The 20,159-nt window shown below is 38.7% G+C and overlaps 2 protein-coding genes across 2 annotated transcripts in view; both read left to right on the top strand.

The window, feature by feature from the left end:
• The first annotated feature begins 66 nt into the window (after positions 1 to 66).
• Positions 67 to 1,874, top strand: txndc17 (thioredoxin domain containing 17). Its single transcript, XM_041995914.1, has 4 exons — positions 67 to 327; positions 567 to 648; positions 1,144 to 1,219; positions 1,418 to 1,874. The coding sequence occupies exons 1-4, from the start codon at positions 183 to 185 to the stop codon at positions 1,484 to 1,486; spliced, it is 372 nt and encodes a 123-aa protein (XP_041851848.1). The 5' UTR covers positions 67 to 182; the 3' UTR covers positions 1,487 to 1,874.
• A 524-nt stretch (positions 1,875 to 2,398) lies between these two features.
• nxn (nucleoredoxin) overlaps positions 2,399 to 20,159 on the top strand; it is a 55,693-nt gene continuing 37,932 nt past the window's right edge. The window contains exon 1 of the mRNA XM_041995334.1: positions 2,399 to 2,874. Within this exon, the coding sequence (XP_041851268.1) occupies positions 2,566 to 2,874 (309 nt within the window). The 5' untranslated portion in view covers positions 2,399 to 2,565. The remainder of the gene's footprint in view (positions 2,875 to 20,159) is intronic.

The raw sequence follows: 20,159 nt of genomic DNA, 5'->3' as shown, positions 1-20,159 counted from the left end.
AACCAATTCATATACGCGGCCACTTTAAGAACCTTTGCACAGACCGGAAGTAGTTCTGTCAACTTTTGGGTATTTCTACCAGGTCCAGTGTTCAGGCGAGCAGCACTTCATTCAGCATTTACTGCAGTACTGTAAAGTAATTCCTGTCGTTTGCAGTTGTTCCATTTGTCTAAGGCAAAACGATGGTCCGTTACGAAGAAGTGAATGTTCACGGATATGATGAGTTCTGTCAGGCTGTGTCTGAGAGAAAAGGAAAGGAAATCTTTGCTTATTTTTCAGGTGATAAAGACGCAGAGGGAAAGAGCTGGTGCCCAGACTGTGTGACAGGTAGTTTTATATATTTTCTATATGATTATGTCATTTATAAAGGAACACATGTGCTCCGGTTTTGTAAAGATTTCATATAAATGTTGGAACATGCACCATTCTCTAACATTTTTTTTTTTTGCTGTTCTGGAATAAAGCAAGTATGTCGTTGAGTTCGTTAAAAAAAAAAAAAAAAAAAAAAAAAAAATTTAACCTTTTACTTCCATTATTAACCAAAAATATTTTTTCTGCATTTTCAGCGGAGCCAGTTGTAAGAGGAGAGATGACTCACCTTCCTGAGGGCTCTGTCTTCATTTATTGCCAAGTTGGAGAAAGAGCTTAGTTAGTGTTTTGATCTTCCTCTTTTTTTTTCAAACATTTGAGGCATACTAGAAATTCTAAAAATAAATGAATAAAATTTTGATCCCATGTTCTGTAAGCATGATGACATAAACGACATAAAACAGCAGAGCCACAAACAATGACTTCCCAGAAATGTATTTAGCTTTTTTTTTAATACCAATACTAAACAAGAGAATAACATAAATTATGTTTAAATAAATAAAACTAATAAACTAAAGGTTTTGTAATTAAAAATTAGAAGTAGCAGAATGATACTGTTCAAGCATGTTCTGTTCAAGTATAATTCTGAAGTAATAATAATGGGGTTATCAGAGTGGTGTCTATGAAAGACTCATCTTAAAACTTGAGATATTTACTTTTTTACATAAGAATGTATTTAAAATGTGTGTTTGTTATTTTGAACTTTTCCTATCATTTTTTTCCAAACTGTTGTACTAACAGCAGCTAAATTGTGCGTTTCTCTTTTTATTGCAGTTGGAAGGATCCAAATAATGATTTCAAGAAAACACTGAAGTTGAGTGGAGTTCCCACCTTACTGCGATATGGCACGGTAAGACTATGTAAATGGAAATAACTTATTTTGTTAACAAATAATAAAAACAAGCTCTATATATTCTACAAGGATGTAGTTAGAATTAAGTCAAGACTTAATTTACTATTAAAATTATTCTCAACTATAATATAAAAATGCACAAAAACTACTGTAGTTAGAGAAGAATTTATAAAACATTTTCAATCTTTGTTTCAGCCTCAGAAGCTGGTGGAGGAAGAGTGCTTCAAAGCAGAGCTGGTGAAGATGCTGTTCACTGAAGACTGAATGGTCTGCTGCTGCTCACATAAATCAAAGAATGTGATATTTCTTTACTAATTAACACATTTTACATCAATTTATTCCAGCATTAATTATCAGCTGTGGAAGTTTGCAAACAAAGCATGAAGCAGCTGTCTGATATATCCCATAGTGGAAGAACACATTTCCCTTTTATTTCCGTGCAATCAGTTATTTTAAGGTTAATATGCAGCATGCAAATTATTTGTTTAAAATGACAAGTTGAATTTTTTTATACTCTGATCATTTTTGCATTAGATTTCTCCTGTCTTGTCTTTACACAAGCATTTAATAAAAATGACTTGTCGTTGAATAAGTGCATGTGTCATTCCTTGTAATGTGTAGTATGATGAACCTATTAAAGGCTACAAATGGGCTAATTGTTCTTTATGTTAGTGAATATAAATTTGCTTTTTTTTCCTTCTTTGATAAAGCTATTTGTCTTCTGGCTCATAGCTCCAATATCTTCCCCCAATATGAAGTTGTGACCACTAGGTGGTAGCACATGCTTAGCAGTTTTAGGCCAGGCTTGGCAGAAATATTCTGAATTTCTATTCGAATTGTTTAATAACATTTAATTTAACCTTTAATATTATCATACATTTATCATTTTATACATAGTGGTTTTTGCATTCAAACATTGTATACGGCTGATTTGAATGTTTAGTAAGACCGCGTTAGAGATTAAAAAAAAAACGTATAAACTCAAACATAATTACGCTCATTTTTATTTTTTACACATTAAACATTAGCAAAACATGAAAGGTGTAATTTTTATTAACAAAATAACCAGATGTCACGATGAAAATGAGTACTTTCTTTAAGGAAAAAGAGCGCAACCGCTGTTGCAGTCAGGGAGATTTAAGCGGAGCGCATTCCTGCACAGCGCTCACACCGGAGGACGAGCAGCGGAGAGACACACCGCAACGTCTCGCCGGGGCTGGGAGGTCACCTAAAACCTCAAATTGGAGGTGGAGGAAGTGCTGGGTGTCGCCTGACCATAGCGGTTACATGTACAGCAGCCTCAGCTGAGGGTTACGTTGTGTGTTCGAGGATTGTGTGCTGCGATGTCGGAGTTTCTGGTGAGTCTGTTCGGGGAGCGGCTCGTCAACAGCGAGAAAGCCGAGGTGGATGTCCAGTCTCTCGGCGCCAAGCTGTCCCTGGTCGGGCTCTTCTTCGGATGCAGCCTTAACGCCCCGTGCAAGCAGTTCAACGGCAGCCTGTGCGAGTTTTACAACAGGTTCAAAAAGACCTCTGAGTATAAGGATAAATTGGAAATCGTCTTCATCTCGTCTGATCAGGACCAGAAACACTGGCAAGACTTTTTGCAGGAGATGCCATGGCCTGCTTTACCTTTCAAAGACAGACACAAAAAGGTAAGATGGGCAGAGATCAAGAGGAGCACAGCCAAAAACATGGTTTATTCTCCTCCGAGATTTTCTGGAAGCAAAACACATTTAGACCTATTTTACTCTGATTTTAAGTGCATAGGTCTTTAGTTTTGGTCATAAAATATGTTAATTTACTTTAAATTACCCACAATAATTTAAATCTGACTTTAATGAATTGATATTTCACCTCAGTTTGTAAAATGTAAGTTTATGTAATCTGCTGAGAAGACACACATCTAATAAATAGAAGTTTGTTGATAAAATCTGGTTTAAAAACAATGATATATTTAAAAAAAAATGCAAATGTATAACCAGGGAAATCAATGTGTCATATGTGAAAAATCAGTACTTATACTGAAGAAACATATAAAGAATGTAAGTGAATTTGACTCGGTGATACAATCTTAAGATAATTTGATAAGATTTGCAGTCAGTGGAGGGGCAGTTTATTCTTTATCAAGTCATCATAAATGTGCGAGTGTGCATCCTTTAGTTATTAATAGAAGAGGACATACATTTAATTTCCTCTTGTCTTTACACTTTGCACAGGCTAACAATTGGATCTAAGAATTAATAGTAGAAATATACATCAGCAGAACATGACAAAGGATCATCATTTTGCTGCATCTGCTCTATTAGTCTAGTTGCTGGATGTGTATCCTGTCCAGGAAAGGCCCGGTTATTTGACATCATCTCATCTGCAGCCTTTCCTGATTTACTTTTAAGTATTTTTTTTCCCCTCACCTATGAATAACCTTTATTGTTTTTTCTCATTTTTTTTCAAATCACAGGTCCACCATTACTACTTTTTGTTGTTTTTAATTGTCTTTTTCTTTTTTTTTTTCATAGCCCATTCATGTAAACAAACATTTTATAGACGTAATACAATTAATCCATAATTTAACTGTTATTTATCCAAATAACTTTCACTAAACAAATTTTATTTTTTTTTTTCTTTTTAACATTTCTTTTGATTCTGCTTTAACCATAAAAAAAACACATTTACAGTTAGAGGTAGAGGTCTCCTTCACTGCTGAATAAACCTACGTGAGTCTTTTCCTGAAACGTGTTGTATTTCTTGTGTGTGCTGTAGAATGCCACAGGGCCATGACAATGACCTGTTTACAGCACAGGTCTCTTCCACTTACTCTGATGCGAGATGTGGTATAAACAGAGACACCATGCCCAATTGCATTTGCATGGCATCAGTCAGGTGTGTCAGTGAATTTTGATGACGTTTGCAAAACTAAAATGCTGCTACAGATTTGAAACTGTGTAAACAAAGAGCATTGCAACCCCTTGTTTTTAAATGTAAGGTTTTAATATCCTTTTAAGATGTGATATTAAAAAAAAAACGCAACTGAGAACAAAGTTTCACACATAAAAAATACTTTAACTTTTCTCATGTTATGCTATATGCATTTAAAATTATACCTACATCTTAGCTGTGTATTTTTATTTAATTTTTTTCCAGAAAACAAATGGCCTAGTGTAGCCTTCCCGCCTTAGGTGTTCTTTGTATTGGAGAGGCAGGACTTGGACTAAATCCCCGTCTTGTAATTTTTTTCTGATTGCCAATGATGATTCTCGTTACACTTCATAATGAAGTCCAGGCGCGAATAAGGTTCAGCGATGACATAGGAGGTGGGGGTTGTCTTGTTGTCTGGGGCGGAGCACATCCATCATCACGGTTCAGCGTTATGCTGCAACTGGAAAAATATCTGTGGCATCAACTGCAGCATTGGTAATGCTGTTATTGGTAGTCTGTTTGCTGTCTGGGCCTTCTGAGAATAATGCAGTGTGATTGTCTGTCTTGGTATTGCAGACGCCTGCAGTTCTGGTTCAGTTTGGGCTTTTGTTGTCATTCTGACACAGAAAATTCATATTCCTCTTCAGCAACATTGTCTTTATGAGTGTGACTTCTTTATATGCATGTACAATGTAATCCACATGTTAAGCTGTCCTTTCTGTATTAAGGATATTAGGAGCTGTGCATTCTCTAACAGAAAGATTTAATAGTTTTCTTCATCATACATGATGCTCTCTATATTTTGGTTTTAAACTGTAAAAATAAAAATAAAATAAAAGTATTTTGGCATGTAAATCAACCCAGGCTTTAGGAATTTATAATGGATTTTGTTTATTATTTTTCCCCACTTTTTTCATTTTGGAAAAACAAATAGAGTCATTGAAAAATAAACAGCAAATAATTAGCAGACTAAATGATAATGAACATAATTGTTAGTTGCAGCCATAATTAACTACCTATTGTATGGGGATTTATTGGTCTTAATGAAACAGAAGGTGGGCAAAATTGCACTAACTTTGAAATTTTAATTATGACTGGGCATGTCGAATTCATGTGCAGTAATCATGCTTGCAGGAGGGGTTTTTCAGAGTCAGCAGGTGTTTGAAATGGACAGTGTAAATGCTTTTCATTTAGAGTAGCAGAGGAAGATGGACAGTTCATGATGATCTGAAAGTGACCGTCACAGCACTTGAAGAGGCTCACCATTTGTTGTTTACAAGCACAGAGAGACTTGAGGAGTGAGTGGTGTTGATCCAGTGGAGAACTCTATTGATGTGGTGTGTCTGTGGACTAAGTGACCCCTTCAACCTCCTCTCAGGTTCCTATTTTTGACTTTGTGCCATCAGATCTCATCTGCTGGATGCCATATACTTCTTTTTCTTTATTATTTTTTTGCCTAAATGTACCTCCTCATCCTCTTCCTTTTCCCTCTGCTGCCCCTCTTATACCCAGCATTAACCTGGCCATCTATCTTCCACTTCAGGCTGTCCTCTTTTCTTTCCCTCGTGGGTTATCCAGGCCTTCCTGTTCAGGAAATATTTGTGTTTAACCAAGAATGGATACTACTCTGATTAAATGCATATACAGGTTGTAAGGAAAGTCGAGGTCATTCTTTATTGGATCTTTTGCTGAAAAAAAAGGGAAAATATTTGGTTTGTTACCAACAACAGTACTTTGAGAAATGCAATTGACTTTCCTTGGTACCAGTCAATTTTCTTTTCTTTTTCCACATGTGAATGTCTGCTTTTAGAAGAACACTTTGGTTAGTTTATGCAACAACAACAAAAAAAAGCTTAAAAGGTTTCTGCCTTATTTGAACTTTTTTTTTTATAATTAGTTTTTAATAAGGTGCTACTTTTAAGTCCAGACAGGCTAAAGGGTCAGAACAAAGAGGCCTCGAGCAGGAGGATCTGACTGAGTGAATGAGTGGATGTCCCTGTGTCTCTGTGTTGTTCAGAAATGGCCAGCTGTGTCCAGCTGCTACCTAACCTGGACTCTTACAACAGGAGAGAGAGTTGAGTGTTGTGTGTAAATCAATTCAAGGAAAAATGAAAACCAAACTTGTCTGAGGTGGACAGCACGCTGAAACGGTCCAGCAGGATTCAGGATAAGGAGGATCCTATCGCAGAAAGGTGAAGAAAGGCCTCTTATCTAAGACCTCCTAGCTGGCTGTCTCTGATCTGTAGTCTAAACCCAGAGGCAGGAGACCTGACTCCTCTCCCTGCCAGGGGCCGAGGTTGTAGATGGGGTTTTAGAGTGGGGCTAAGGACACTTTCATCTGTATGTCATTGGCATGTTGAAAACTACAGAGCACTCTGCCCATCATGTGTCACAGCCCTATTTACTCTGTGACCTAAGAAGTGGCTAGAAAAGAGTCTGAACTGTCCTGTCTGCAGGTGATAATCCTCTGCTTTTGAGCTGTTTGTGTTGCATTTTTTTCTGGACCTTTTTATCATCAGCGGCTTTCCCCTTTTTTGTGTTTACTCGAACATTGTGTGCTAATACAGTCAATGGGATGTGACATTTTTGTGGCTTTTCTGATGTGGAAATAGTGACACTGAAAACTGTAAACTTGGATCCAATCCCGGTTGCGTTGGCCCTACCTCTCCTTTTGCAATAAGATCCTGCTTTTGTTTTCTGTCATAAAGCCCTTCTACCAGTGCCCTGGTAACCTTTTGTACAGCTAAATGACCGCTTATTAATCCCTAACGGAAAAGAATCATCTTGTGTCTGCAAAACAGAGGGGAAGGGCCAAGGGAAAGTGGGATTTGGCCATAATCCATTATTCAGACAAGATGATGTTGTCATAAGTTTGTGCTCAGCCAGTGTGTTCACTTTGTGTAGTCTCCAATTTGGTTAATGATTGGTTATGAAAAAAAATAAAGCTGCTCCTAAATCATCATAATTCAAAGGCACTTTGGCTGGATATAAAATTAATGGATTATCAGTTCATAAATAAAACTCTGTAATCCAAAAACAGACTCAGGAAAAAACTAAAACTAGAAAAGAATTTCCAGATGAAACAAATATTAGAAGTTTAATAATAATGGCTAGACATACTCCCCCCCCCCCCCCCCCCCCCCCCTAGATTTCTAATCCTTATTCCTTGGATTCCTTTGCAAGAGGGTTTAGTTTGTAGCCTAATATCAAGTTGGCTGTGGAAATTTAACAGAAAATAAGTTAATCCTTACTTCAAGGCATTTGACCTTTGCAGATTTAATGACCAGTGACACCTTAAAACAACAGCTGGATTAAAGTTTTTTTCTTTGGTTGTGTTGGTGGTAAAAAGGTGTGACTTTAGGGGGGTTAAGCTCAGCCTACTCTTTATTTAATTCTTTGTTTAAATATATAACTAAACACAAATAGTCATTTTCTTTTTGTTTTTATGTTTCTAATTACTGGACATAACTATGCGGCAGAGCAGTAAAAAAAATACTATGAAAACTTTGATATAGATCAAATCTTGTGGTCATCTTAAATTACCAAAAATTCAGCTATGGCGTTATTTTAATTTAAATCAGTGTTATTTCATTAGAAAACTGAAAAGGATCAATGCTGTCAGTCAGATCCATATTTAACGTTTTTGTTTGTGTTATATATTTGCTGTGGTGTCACACACAAGTGCAGCTCATGAACATTAAAGGAAAAACTGATGAACTCATCAGCAAAATATCCACAAGGTCTAACATCTCTGATCAATAGAATGTTTATTGATCGTGACACTCCTGTCTCAGACATTAATCAGATGAATATTGCTGCAGCCTGCAGTTTAATCAAATGTTGTGAATGTTTTCTTACAGGATAGCTGATTAAAAAAATTTCACTTTGTCAGGTCAGCAGTCTTAACACTGGCTGTGCAGTTAGATCACTTCAGCCATTTTTGTATAATTTCTTTGCAACTAGTGGAGTCTTGAAGAAAGAACATAATATTTAAATAAAACTGTAAATGCAGTCCCTAATATTTACACATTCCAGCTCACACCAGCTGGTTTTATGTTCCACAAGCTCTGCCTCTGACTGTAAACTGACCTCGCTGAAACTATTACCTTGACTCTGATGGCAAGTGTGCATGCCTGGCTGCAGAGCTGTAGTTCAACTCCATTGTTGTGCAGCTGTGAGGCCTTGTTGCTGTGCACCATGTTTGACATAAGCTTATGTAAAGAATGTGTGCAGACACCTGATGCACTGAAGCTGCTCAAGGCCAGAGGCCATTGAAACAAAGTGTGTGTTTGTGAGGACTCTGGATACTTGGCAGTGCTAACTTTTACATCTAGCACCACTGAGCTTGAGTTAGTGTCTCCTTTCAATGCCCATTGTGGTCTCTTTACAGGGAGATCAGTAATATTATGAGAGGCGACAATGAGGATTTCATCAACACTGAAGCTTAAGTTACCCAAGTTAGGGTTTAGGGAACAGTTATACTTGTGTCTTGTAAAAACCTTTTCCCTCGTGCAACTCAATCTGTTTTCACGTTCGTTATCTACCCGTTAAACGACAGCACACAAAAGCTTGTAAGGCTGTGACCTCCGTCTGTGGTGCACAGACCAATGAAACGCTACCCTGACAATGACTTTTTCCTCTTTGTCGTAATTCTCCAGCTGGACTGCTGCTGGACATTGTGTGGTTTTTCAGGCAGGACTTTCCAAAGCGAAGTGACGTTAAAGATAATGGACGTGGCTAATGTGTTCACCACAGTGTCTGCAGTAGGTCTGAATGAGAACAACAGATGATTCATTCATTCACGTACATTATCCCAAACCAGCCCAATTGCTACATACTTACCGGTGAAATTATCCAAACCAGTGCAGCATAGAGTTCAGCTTGAAATCATTTTATGTTAATTTCATATTCTGGTGATGACAGGAAAGTAGCTTAGACTGAGCTTTCCATGAGAATAAGCACATGGTTGTTGATGTGGTTTCATATTTTTTAATGCTACTGGATTCGTTCTTTCTTTTCTCTGAGCTGAGGAGCCTTAATTGATGCATTCTTGTGCCCGGACCCTCCCCCAGTCAATCTTTGGGTCTGTAATTGCCCCACACCACAGCTCAGCAGCCCTTTCCAACATAATAACAGCATAGCCGCCCCAGGGGCATCCTGCCATCCAGAGCTGTCTTTCCTTTTCGCCTTTTGTTATCTCTCCTAGATTGAATGTTGGCTCTTTGTGATTTCCCCGTTTCCCTCTCATTATCACCGCTGATCATATTTCTAAAGCTAAATGAAAATGACACAGTGATGGATATGTGCTGCATACTGTCTGCAATCATTGCAAATTTTCCTCCCTGTCGCTAACACACAATAAAATTCATCTCCTGCAGGATATCTGCTCCATCAGGGAGTGACAACATTGATTTGATGTAAATTTATTCATAGTTTGAACATTTCTGGTGTGAGAAGTTTCCCCTCGGACGATAACCCTTTCCCTTCCAAGTGACCATCACCCTGCTCAGTGGGTGGAAGCATCGTTGTGTGTGTGTGTGTGTGTGTGTGTGTGTGCAAGCTGTAAACCCCCCTCTCTTTGTGGCGTATTCATCCAAGTGTAAGTGGTCCTGCAGCTCCTGCTCCTTCTGAAAAGAGACCCACTGTACAAAGAGACCCAGTGTCTCAGCATGCAGCATGGCACGCTGGCACCAGCCCTGCTGTTTTGACTAGTTCAGCTGCTGCATGTGGCAGAGGGAGTTTTTGTAAAGCAACGTGCATTTTGTTGTAGGTAGTTTCATCTCTCTAAATGCAAGGCGGCTGAAATAATTATAAAAGGGTTTAATGTGTTCCCGTCTTGCTCTGTTAAACTTGAGCTGGACAGTAAACATAAGTTGAGATTAGAAATTGGTGGCTAAACTAGAATTGGTTGGATTTGTTTAATATGTCACAAATCGATTACTAAAAGTCAAGAAGAGTAGAAGTGCACTATTAAGTGAAGTGAGGAAAGGACCAGAAATGATGCTGTTGGAGTCCTGTGTGTCGATGTACAGTGCTCTGCTGGGCTTTTTGTTTCTCAAAGATTACAAGCCCACATCTTGTAAGACTTTAAATAATAAATATCCTGCATTGCACAAGGGCAGTGCAGTGTATCTTATTTTATTGCCCGTCATAGTAATTATAGTGTTCACTGTTCAAATTAGAGCCTGATTTGTGAAGCCAGGCTGGTGTATGTAATTTTCCGCAGATAAACATTAATCATGTTAAACTGTATAAGGAAAAATCTTTTCTTGGCTTTTGTGTTATTTATTTATTTTTCATTACAACAGAAAAACATGCTTTTTAAACTGCACAACTAGACAAATGACAAACAAGTTGTTTGGTCAGCTGATTAACTGATTTGATTAAATGCCACATCTACAGTTTGCCATGTCAGCATCACTGATGTGGAGCAAAACTTTTTATTGTGGACATTTAAATAAAAATTTAAGGCACAATTGAGTGTGACATGTGTTCCTCAAAATTCACCAGTTTTCCCCTGTTATTATCAAATTGTTATATGTCATCAGACTCAACAACAGATAACTAAATAAATTGGAAAAACACTATGCATCACCCATCTGCCAGCCTTCTTCCTAAACTGGCTGGTATGTTTAAAAACTCATTGTTTAGCCACTAAAATGGGCTGTTTTTATCTATCACTGAATGCCCTTTTTCAACTGTGATGGTGTGAGAGCTTGTTCTCACCTGGTACCTGAGTTCAAGCAAGCTTGACATCCAGTTTGCTAATGGCCAAAAAAAAAAAAAAGTGGCATAAATGCAAATTTCTTTACTGGTCTAAGAGTGGCTTATATTATGGGACGATGGTAGACATACAGGATTATTGTGAGCAACAACAATCCATGCATATTCCTAATAAGTATGACTAACATTAAACAACTGATACTTAAGCAGATGTACAGTGACACAAAGAAGTGTCAAACTGTGGTTTAGTTTGCAAGTGAACCAATGACTAGTTCAGAAATAGCACTTCATTTGTGCTGCTCCAAAGCAGGTCAGTAATCACTAGCCACTAGCCGGCTAGGTTAGCTCAACACAAAGCAGCTATGAAACAAGTGGATGAGTTGAAAACCTCTATACACCAGCACTTCTGTATTGTTGCTCTGAGAGTTCATTGCACAGACATGCAGGTGCTACTGATCAAACCTTCAAAAAAGCAAAAAGGTGCAAAACTATTCCTTTAATTTGGCACTGACAATACGGCACGGGCCTGCAGTATTTTTAAATGTCCCACTTCAACATGGCATCTCACGACTGCCTGTCAGCATGAGCCTGGACTCAGGCACTTGTCAGGTCCCATCACTCAGAAAACTGGACAAAATTATAATCTAGAAATAGCTTAGTCACAGTCTTTGACAGTTTATAGAAGCTTGTTCCAACTCTAATGGAACTGGGAGCCCTTCTCTTAATTCTGACTGGTTCACATATAACTTTTTTCTTTCTATTTCAAGGAGCTTCTGTTCATGTCATGTTTCCACCCTGTTGATCTCCAGTAATTTGGATTAGTTGGTTCTAACTGATGGCTGATCCCTTTTTTTTTTTGCTGCTGGACAGATGCCACAGTTACAGCGAGCTGCTAATCTCTTGCAGTATAATAAGACAGCAGATGATGTATCATATATCTAATCAGGTCAAATGGCAGTGCACTCAGATTCCAAGAGGAATCTTTTCCATAATATTGAATCAGCTTTTCCAGTTGGGTGTCATGTAGCTTGGTAGCAAGTTTAGAGTTTTAAGATTTGCAGAAGGAGCATAGAAATATAAGTAAGCATCTTCAAATGCACTTTTTGTTGCACTCAGCAACTGAATGGTACTCTAGAATTGTGCAGCTAATTTAAGTGCTGTCCCTGCTAAGTTGACAGATCGCTTTAAGAAAAAGTGGGGAAAAAAATTAGTGGAGTCCTACTGAAGCAGATCTGGCCTGTAGTTAGCTCATTATTTTTTTAATAACCATATTCACTTGCAATCATTTGCAGGCACACATAGCTCCTGTTTTTGCACACTTGAATGTTGATCATTTAATGTGTTTCTGGTTCAATTATTAATCTAAATATTCTGAATCATCTGTGTGTATCTTAACCAAGTTTACAGCATTGGTGTCATTTGACGCCACTGCAACAACACACTCCTGCATAATTGCACATTACATCTACTCCAACAAATGGATATGTTATTCCTCCCCCCTGTCTCTCGCTCTCTGTCTCTGTGTGTGTGTGTGTGTGTGTGTGTAGATTCAAGTCACATGAAATTGTTTTTAATATATTTGTGAGCTGTTTCTCAGGGTCACTGGTGGGCAAGCTAATGTGGAAAACAAATAATGCTGCTGCAGTGCTGCCTATAAACTCATTCACACTGCTTCATAATGACTGTCATTACAGTAAGAATGGACATTATGTTTAAGCTCACTGATTTCATATTTATTTATACTGACAGCCTGCTTCCCGGGATACGCTAAGGTGCATCTTATCTCACCTGCATATGTCGATTATTGCTTGTTTTTATTGATGCATGATTTTTATGTTAGTATGAATTGTTCTGCAAATGATTTGGTGATTGGCAAATCTCAAAAAAGTCCTGCTGCCTTCATTAGAGTATCGTCGGATTGGATTTATAATATTCCCCACAATATTCTTCTTCTTCTTCAATCAACACTTTTTATTGCTTCGGTTCATAGTCATTCATATCAGCGGTGTTTCCAGGCTCAGGGACTGTTGTTTTATAGTAAGGCCCCCCCAAAAAAACTATCTTTTTATAATGCTGTATGCTAACTTGGTGGCCCCATGGTGACGACGGCAGAGAATTTGCCTCTTAAGAGCCATTTCCCTTGAGTTCACAAGCATGGGGTAATGTTTGTCACATGACTGCAGATATTACAGGTGCTGTGCTTGCTAACAAGTTTAGCCATCCACTCAGAAAACCTAAATTTTTATAGAACCGTTGTTCCACCTTGTTTGCTCATTTCAGCTACAAATAATTCAGTGTTTGACCTTGTTGCTGAGAAACACATGAGAAACCACTGTGCGATGTACCACAGCAACAGGCCAGGTGATGCACGTATGCAGGATCGGACGGAGGTAGTGGAAAACCTGCTGGCTGTGATGGGGCAAAAAATGGAAGGAAAACTGAATGAACCATGACAAGAAGCAAATGTGTAATGGGAGGAGCTTATCTTCTAAATAAAAGGGATTTTCATCGCAGTGTATTGTTGCTTGCGGTAAGCTTGGAGGGTCTGAGAAAGGTTTGTTGTCAGGTCATTTCTGCAACCATCAAATCCCATTTTGAAACCAGCAATGCTACGTCTTTGTTCTCTAATAATGCCACCACATTCATTCCACACATATTCCAGCTTATGTCGTTGCACTCCAGCAAGTGTTTGTCAGAAAAATCTCTCACAAATCAGTTGATGCTTAGTGGTTTGGAGAGCGGACCCCCTGCTGGGGCTGTACTGTGGCTTAGGTCTGCTTCTGTGCTGGGGGCTAATCGCTGTTTTGATTAGTCTTTTTTTTTTTTTTTTTTACCCCAGTCTGTTTGCAAGAAGTACCAATCCCACAGTCATGTTGAAAGGGTTTATCAGCTTAAGCCTGTTGTAAGGAGCATAAGAGGTCTCATCTTTTCACTAAGGAATGAGAGCAGCCCTCGGACACAAGCGTCCAGGCAATTAGAGACATGGGGGCCTCAAAGGGAGAGATTACAGGCACTCTGATTCAGAGCTGGCTTCTTTTATGTGATGCACATTGTCCACTCAGTGCAGAGACACGTTATGATTGGTGCTGTTTTCTCAAAAGGCACTGGAGGAGGAAATAACTAAATACAGTCACAGGGCTCTTATCTTTGGAAGATTCAATGAACGCAACATCAAATTAAGGAGTTTTAAGCTGTTACTAGATGAACTGCTTTCCTGTTGACTAAAAGCAGCAGGGGAAAATGCATTTTCAGAAGTGGTGAAGGGCTTTTGCTCTTTGTTTTTTACTATGAGGGGAAAAAAGTAAAGCACATCTGTCCTGTAATATAAACATATTCAGCCATCCATTGTGTCTAAATTTGACTTACTGTAACACCAGCACTGTAAAGACTAGTTCCTATATTCTGTCTGGTTGACAAGACCACCTAAAAGTGGCAGAGCTGTTTCCCTCGACCTTCCGCTGCTTTAGTCTACAAAGTGCACCAGCTTAATGTGAGATTAAGTCTCTTATGTAGTGGGTCAGTGTTAAACGTTCTTAAATCAGTGTGTGAAATCATAAGTAGCAGCTAGTAAGACAACAGGTAAGAAATAGTCTAAAAAGGAAGGTTAATATCACAGTGCATTGTGATGGGCACTGTTGCTTTGACAGACTAATGATGCTGCCATCATTATAACCAGCAGGTTCTACCAAATACATGTACAAACACCAACGTGGAAGAAGTTAGAGCAGCAGATGCTTAAGCAGTGGCAGTGGCTAAGGCGGTAGAACAGGTCATCCAATGATCGGAAGGTTGGCGGTTCGATTCCCACTCCCGCAGTCATCTGTCGTTGTGTCCTTGGGCAAGACACTTAACCCTCCTTGCCTCCAGTGTTGGCATCGCTGGTGTATGAGGGTGTATAGTGTATGTGGGTGAATGTTCGGTGATGGTCGGAGAGGCCGTAGGCGCAGACTGGCAGCCACGTTTCCGTCAGCTTGCCCCAGGGCAGCTGTGGCTACACACGTAGCTTACCATCACCAGGTATGAGTGAGGAGTGGATGAATAATGAATTCACAATGTAAAGCGCTTTGGGTGCCTTGAAAAGCACTATATAAATCTAATCCATTATTATTATTATTATTACAAAACATTAAAAATCTCTCTGAAACCCTGTCTTGGTTATACCACATGTACTAATTCTATTCATTTCCTGCAGTACTGATGTATGTCTGATTGTCTGGATTCACCAAAATGGGTTTTCTCTTAAAATCATTTGCTCCTCATTTAACATACAACATCAATGCTCCAAATTCAGTGATGCTCACTCCTCTTTCTTCTACTTGCGTTTAACAAAAATGTTCATAAAATGTTGCACATCTTGAACATGACTATAATCCCTCACATGCAAACCATCCTCTCACAATGTTTGAATTGGCGTCATTTTATGTCTGAATTTCATCCAAAAATGTGAAACATGAAATATCCCTGTTTTTATTTCTCTGGGTTTTAGTTTACACACACACACACACACACACACACACACACACACACACACACACAAGCATTATTTTGTTTTTACTTTTTAAACTTAATGCCAGTGCAATTACTTCAGTCCGGCATCAAGTGACTGAGCCTTCTCATTTCATTACTTCCACTCTTTTTTTTTTTTTTTTTTAATATTTACTTTTTATTGAAGAAATGCAATCTACAATTTGAAAACAGATCCACTTCTCTCACAGTTTTTTTTTTTTTTAAATATATAAAAAAAAAGAAAAACAAGTAAATAAAAGTTTACAAACAGGAACAATTGGCATGAGGAGGCACTATTCTAATTCACATCATATCATTGTTAGTATTCTCTCTATGGCAACGTCACAACTTTATATAAAGTCTGATCTTGTTGGTTTGACATATTCTGTCCATTTTGACCAGGTTTTATAGAATGAGTCCATTACTTCCACTCTTAAGGGTACTGTGGCTTAAGATGAAGGAGATACAACATTAGCACACAAGACCTGTATTGTTGTTCAAAGGTTAAAGCTTAAGGGCCATTACTGTGTAGACGGCTTCAGTGTCATGTATACACTTAATCAGCTTTAAAGCTTTAACTTCATCTACACTTTTCATATGTAAACAGTGTATTGTAGTAGCCTTAGACATGAGCTGGATTTGAGGTTTGTGTCTACTTTTGAGTTTCTTTGGAGGAGATAAAGTTGCTGCAAGCATGCAAAGTGAATGCAAGACCATATCTGCTGATGTTACTTGCAGACTGCAATGATTCTGGAGACCAGGAGAGTGCAGGGAGTAGATAAAAATGGGAAAAAATAATAATAAGAAGGAAAAATACACAACCCTCCTTCTGCTCCACACCATGTCACTCACCACCTGCTCATTTGACAGCACGTCTGCTTTTAGCAGCAGCTCTAGAGGTAGCAGGTTCTGCTCCAACAACAATCCCCGGTTTGTGTAGTGGTCAGGCAAGCTTTGGTATTAAAGGTGGAGATTAGTATAGGAAGATCATTAAATATCTTTAGTGTAATCGCATCAAAAGTACGCTGTTTGCGTGCATGTGGCCCACAAAAGTAAAGCTGATGAACTGAAGCAGAAAGAAACCAAATGCTGGTTTCGTTTCAGGAATGTCTGCTTCTGCCTAGACCTATACCTATTCATCTTTTGTTTCATCAGTCATATAATTATGGTGCTCAGGAAGAACCAGAGGTATGTCCTGTGTTTTTAAAAGACCAAAGCAGGAAGAATAAACCTGAAGAATTATGGTTGCAAATAAAAATGTAAATGCAGTCGGGCTCAAAGGTGATACCCAAACCATCAGGCACAGTTCGGATTATTGCTTCTTTCTCAGAGTGCAGAGCTGCTCATTGTTTCTGGAAACCACACATGTGGAATCATTTCTGTCCATTTTTCTTTGGGGTTGAACCTCCTGAGAAACAAACATCTTCATCACATCGTTGCTCCCTCTCAACACTTTGTTGATCCAGGTGCTCGCTGTCTGAGTAGAAACCCTCTCCAAAAAGTCGACTTGATAGATATCAGCCTGATCATTCTGCCAGGTTTTAAACATTCTCAGAAGTACTTAATAAAATGAAACTCTGCTTTTCTTCATCTGGACTTTATTGAGAGGCTGATTGAGTAGGAGGAATCCTTTTGACTTGGTTGTGGTGAGAGAAGAAATCTAGGCAGAGACCTGCCTGTGGGGTGGAGATATGTTCATAATATATACTGTAATTACCCCTTGGTAATTACTGGCATCAGAGCATAATCACAAAATATCAAAGCAACATTTGGCATCAACTTACTAACATGCTGTTATGGGTGGTGTTTCTCTTTTTTTTCCCACAGAGCAAAACTGTGGGATCTGACAGTTTGCATGACAGGAGAGTATATAATGCTTTTGGAGGGAAAAAGATTAAGTGTACCTTTTTCTTGCATTCTCCGTCCCCTTTAACGTATTCTTACTTTGTCCATTCTCAGAGACTGAAAGCAGAGCCAAGTTAAATATCTGGTGTGGCCTCACAGCTCTGAGTATTTCCGCAGAAAGCAGAGCAGTTTATGCAAGTTCATGGATAGAGATAACAGACTGCATGCCTTTTTGTGGCCAGTGAGCTGCCTGTGTGGATAGATGGGTGTAACGCACGTTGCTGGAATATTAGGTTATAATACACTTGGGTTTCTCAAATGTGACCAGCTTGAACTACATCTTCTGGAGGCATAGTTATGTTGTAAGGCTGAGGCCTTTTCTTTTTATGACTTGATGAATGAGGTGAGAGCTGTCCTCTTGAAGGAGTCCTGTTTAAAAAGGAAAAACTCAAGTATTTCTGAGAAACTCCAGGCCTGTCGGACATTTTGTAAAATAGTTTTCAGCTTGGTTATTTCTTGTTTCTCTTTTTTTCCCTGCCATTGTGAACCCCTTGAGTTATTTTGTTCTTGAAAGCCAAACCTGCTTCCCTAGAATCATCTTTGAATTAGCCTGCCTTTGTGTTTTTCTCTATGACACATAGGACCTCAAAAAAATCCAGTCAGGCGCAACCCTCCAGCCTTTTTTCCATAGTTGAAATCCGATGATGAAAAGATTGAAGGAACTTATGTTTTCAATAATCCTCAAATTATAGCCATTATGTGTCTTATTCTTTTTAAAATACCTCAAATTATCATTCTTTTCTGGTCCATATAGGCTCAACTTTAATATCACCATGCTGATTATAAACATAACCTCTGATTTAGGGTAGGTTTATGCCATATAAAATGCTTCTCGCTATGCAAACATACTAATAACACTTCTTTATCTGGATGATGGAAATCTGCTCCAGTCACACTCTGTTTATATAGAAGCCAGCAGGAAATATGCTGGTGGTTTTGGGGTTTAGCGGTGCAGGCGATGGTTAGTGCAGTTTGTGTACTTGGCACTAACTTAACAGATTGAGAGACAAGAAACAAGGCATCGACCACGATCTCAAGCCTGCTTTTGTGTTTGCTAGTGGTGAAGTGTGAGCAGCTGTAGCAGGATGCCAGCATGAGGACTGAAATAATTACTGCAGCATGCTAGCACAGTCAACACCATACAACTGCAGCTGTTTCCTTTGCTGTTGAAAGGATTTAGTATAGTGCCAAGATTTTTTTTTCTTTTATACCAAGCAGGGATTAGCTGGACTGTGGTGCCATTTTGGACAGTAAATACACAAAGTTAGATGGTCAGAGACTGTAGAATGGATTGGGAATAGATGCTTATGTGTGGACAGGACCACTTGGAGATTTTTCATTAACCTGAGGCCTGGACGCTTGTGCACTCATACTAGTGTGCCATATGTTTTTTTTTTTTTTTGTTTGTTTTTTTTATGGACTCCACCCCTGCAGCACTGTCCTCTTCACCAACACAAAAGAGAACAAGATGAGAAAAGTGGGTCAGGTTTCCTTTCATTTGTGGCTTTAATGTGTTTCCTTTTTTTCTTTTCAATAATAAAATGATTTATTTTTCTTTTTATGTTCAGAGGTGGACACAGCTCTTAAAACAGCTTTATATATATATATATATATATATATATATATATATTCAAAATCACATTAAAGAATTTATTGTATATCTTTAAAAAAACACCCAAAGTCAGATCAATTTTCTCATAATTTTGCAGGTGGGGTTTGTCTTGATTTTACAGTTGCCTGCCAATATAAGAAACAGTCCCACTCCTTTTTTTTCCTCATTAAAACATTCATTTTTCCTGATTATTGCAGAGAAGATGATTTCACCTTTCTCCACCTTAGTTCATCCCAGACCACTTAAAAAGAGCTTATTTAAAATTAAATAAATAAATAAAATAAAATAAAAAAAAAAAACCCAGACAGAAATGTCTCATGAGAAACAAACCAGTTGTTGGCAGAAGCTTAACGTGTTCATGGGGGATCTGATCTCTCATAGAGAGAAAATGGGTTTTTGCTGCCCAGTCACAACAGAAGGGGGTTCTCTCTTGTTGCCAGTCTGTAGTTTTTTAAGAGCAGGACATACTTATCTTTCATGCCTCAAACTCAAGGTCTTTTTGATAATTGCATTTTACAGACATGGTGGGTTTCGCCTCTCAGCAACATCCTCCTGCCCAGTTATTCCCCAGATGAGAAGCACTCGGTCGTCTAAGGCTGCCAAATGCAGCTGCAGAACGATATGGAAACACTCCAACAGCCAATCACTTTGGTCAGAATTGTGCTAAGCAGACAATTTGGTAGATTAATGTATTAATATGTAATTGTATTTATGCATTACAATGCTGATATGTATTTCCCAGTTTTCTGATATTTTCCAATGATGTGGGAGTTCTGAGTTTGTTTCCATTGTGTGCCACTCTTCCTGCACACTTTCTCAGGCTCTAACAATAGCCCCCTCGTTGCTGGCCCCTCGTAATCCTCCTTACACCCCCACAACCCCCCCAAATTCTCTGCAACAAGCTCCCCTGCATAGACCAGGCCCCCCAGCCGTGCCGTCAGCAACAGCCATTCAGTCTGAGAGCTGCCTTGAATTTGAGTTTCTGAGCTACTCAGGTTTAAGCTTGATTGTGAAATCTTGGATGTCTTTGATGTTTAACTGTCACATGCTTGTAAATACCAGATGATGCTGAATTACACATTGAAGATTTAGATTCCAGCTGCATGCCCACAATGTAAGACATTTTTGTACACATTATAATTTTATTTGAGTTCTTTCACAGCAGCTGGCGTGTTCAACACCCAGAGCTTTAGCTTCATTCCTCTTAGTGTTGTTTATTTTAGGGTGCTGTCTCAAGGCTGCAGGAAGGCCAGGATGCAGTCTGTTTGTCTTGCT

Source organism: Melanotaenia boesemani, chromosome 9 (assembly GCF_017639745.1).
Source record: "Melanotaenia boesemani isolate fMelBoe1 chromosome 9, fMelBoe1.pri, whole genome shotgun sequence".
NCBI lineage: Eukaryota > Metazoa > Chordata > Actinopteri > Atheriniformes > Melanotaeniidae > Melanotaenia > Melanotaenia boesemani.
This window is presented reverse-complemented; position numbering and strand designations above follow the sequence as displayed.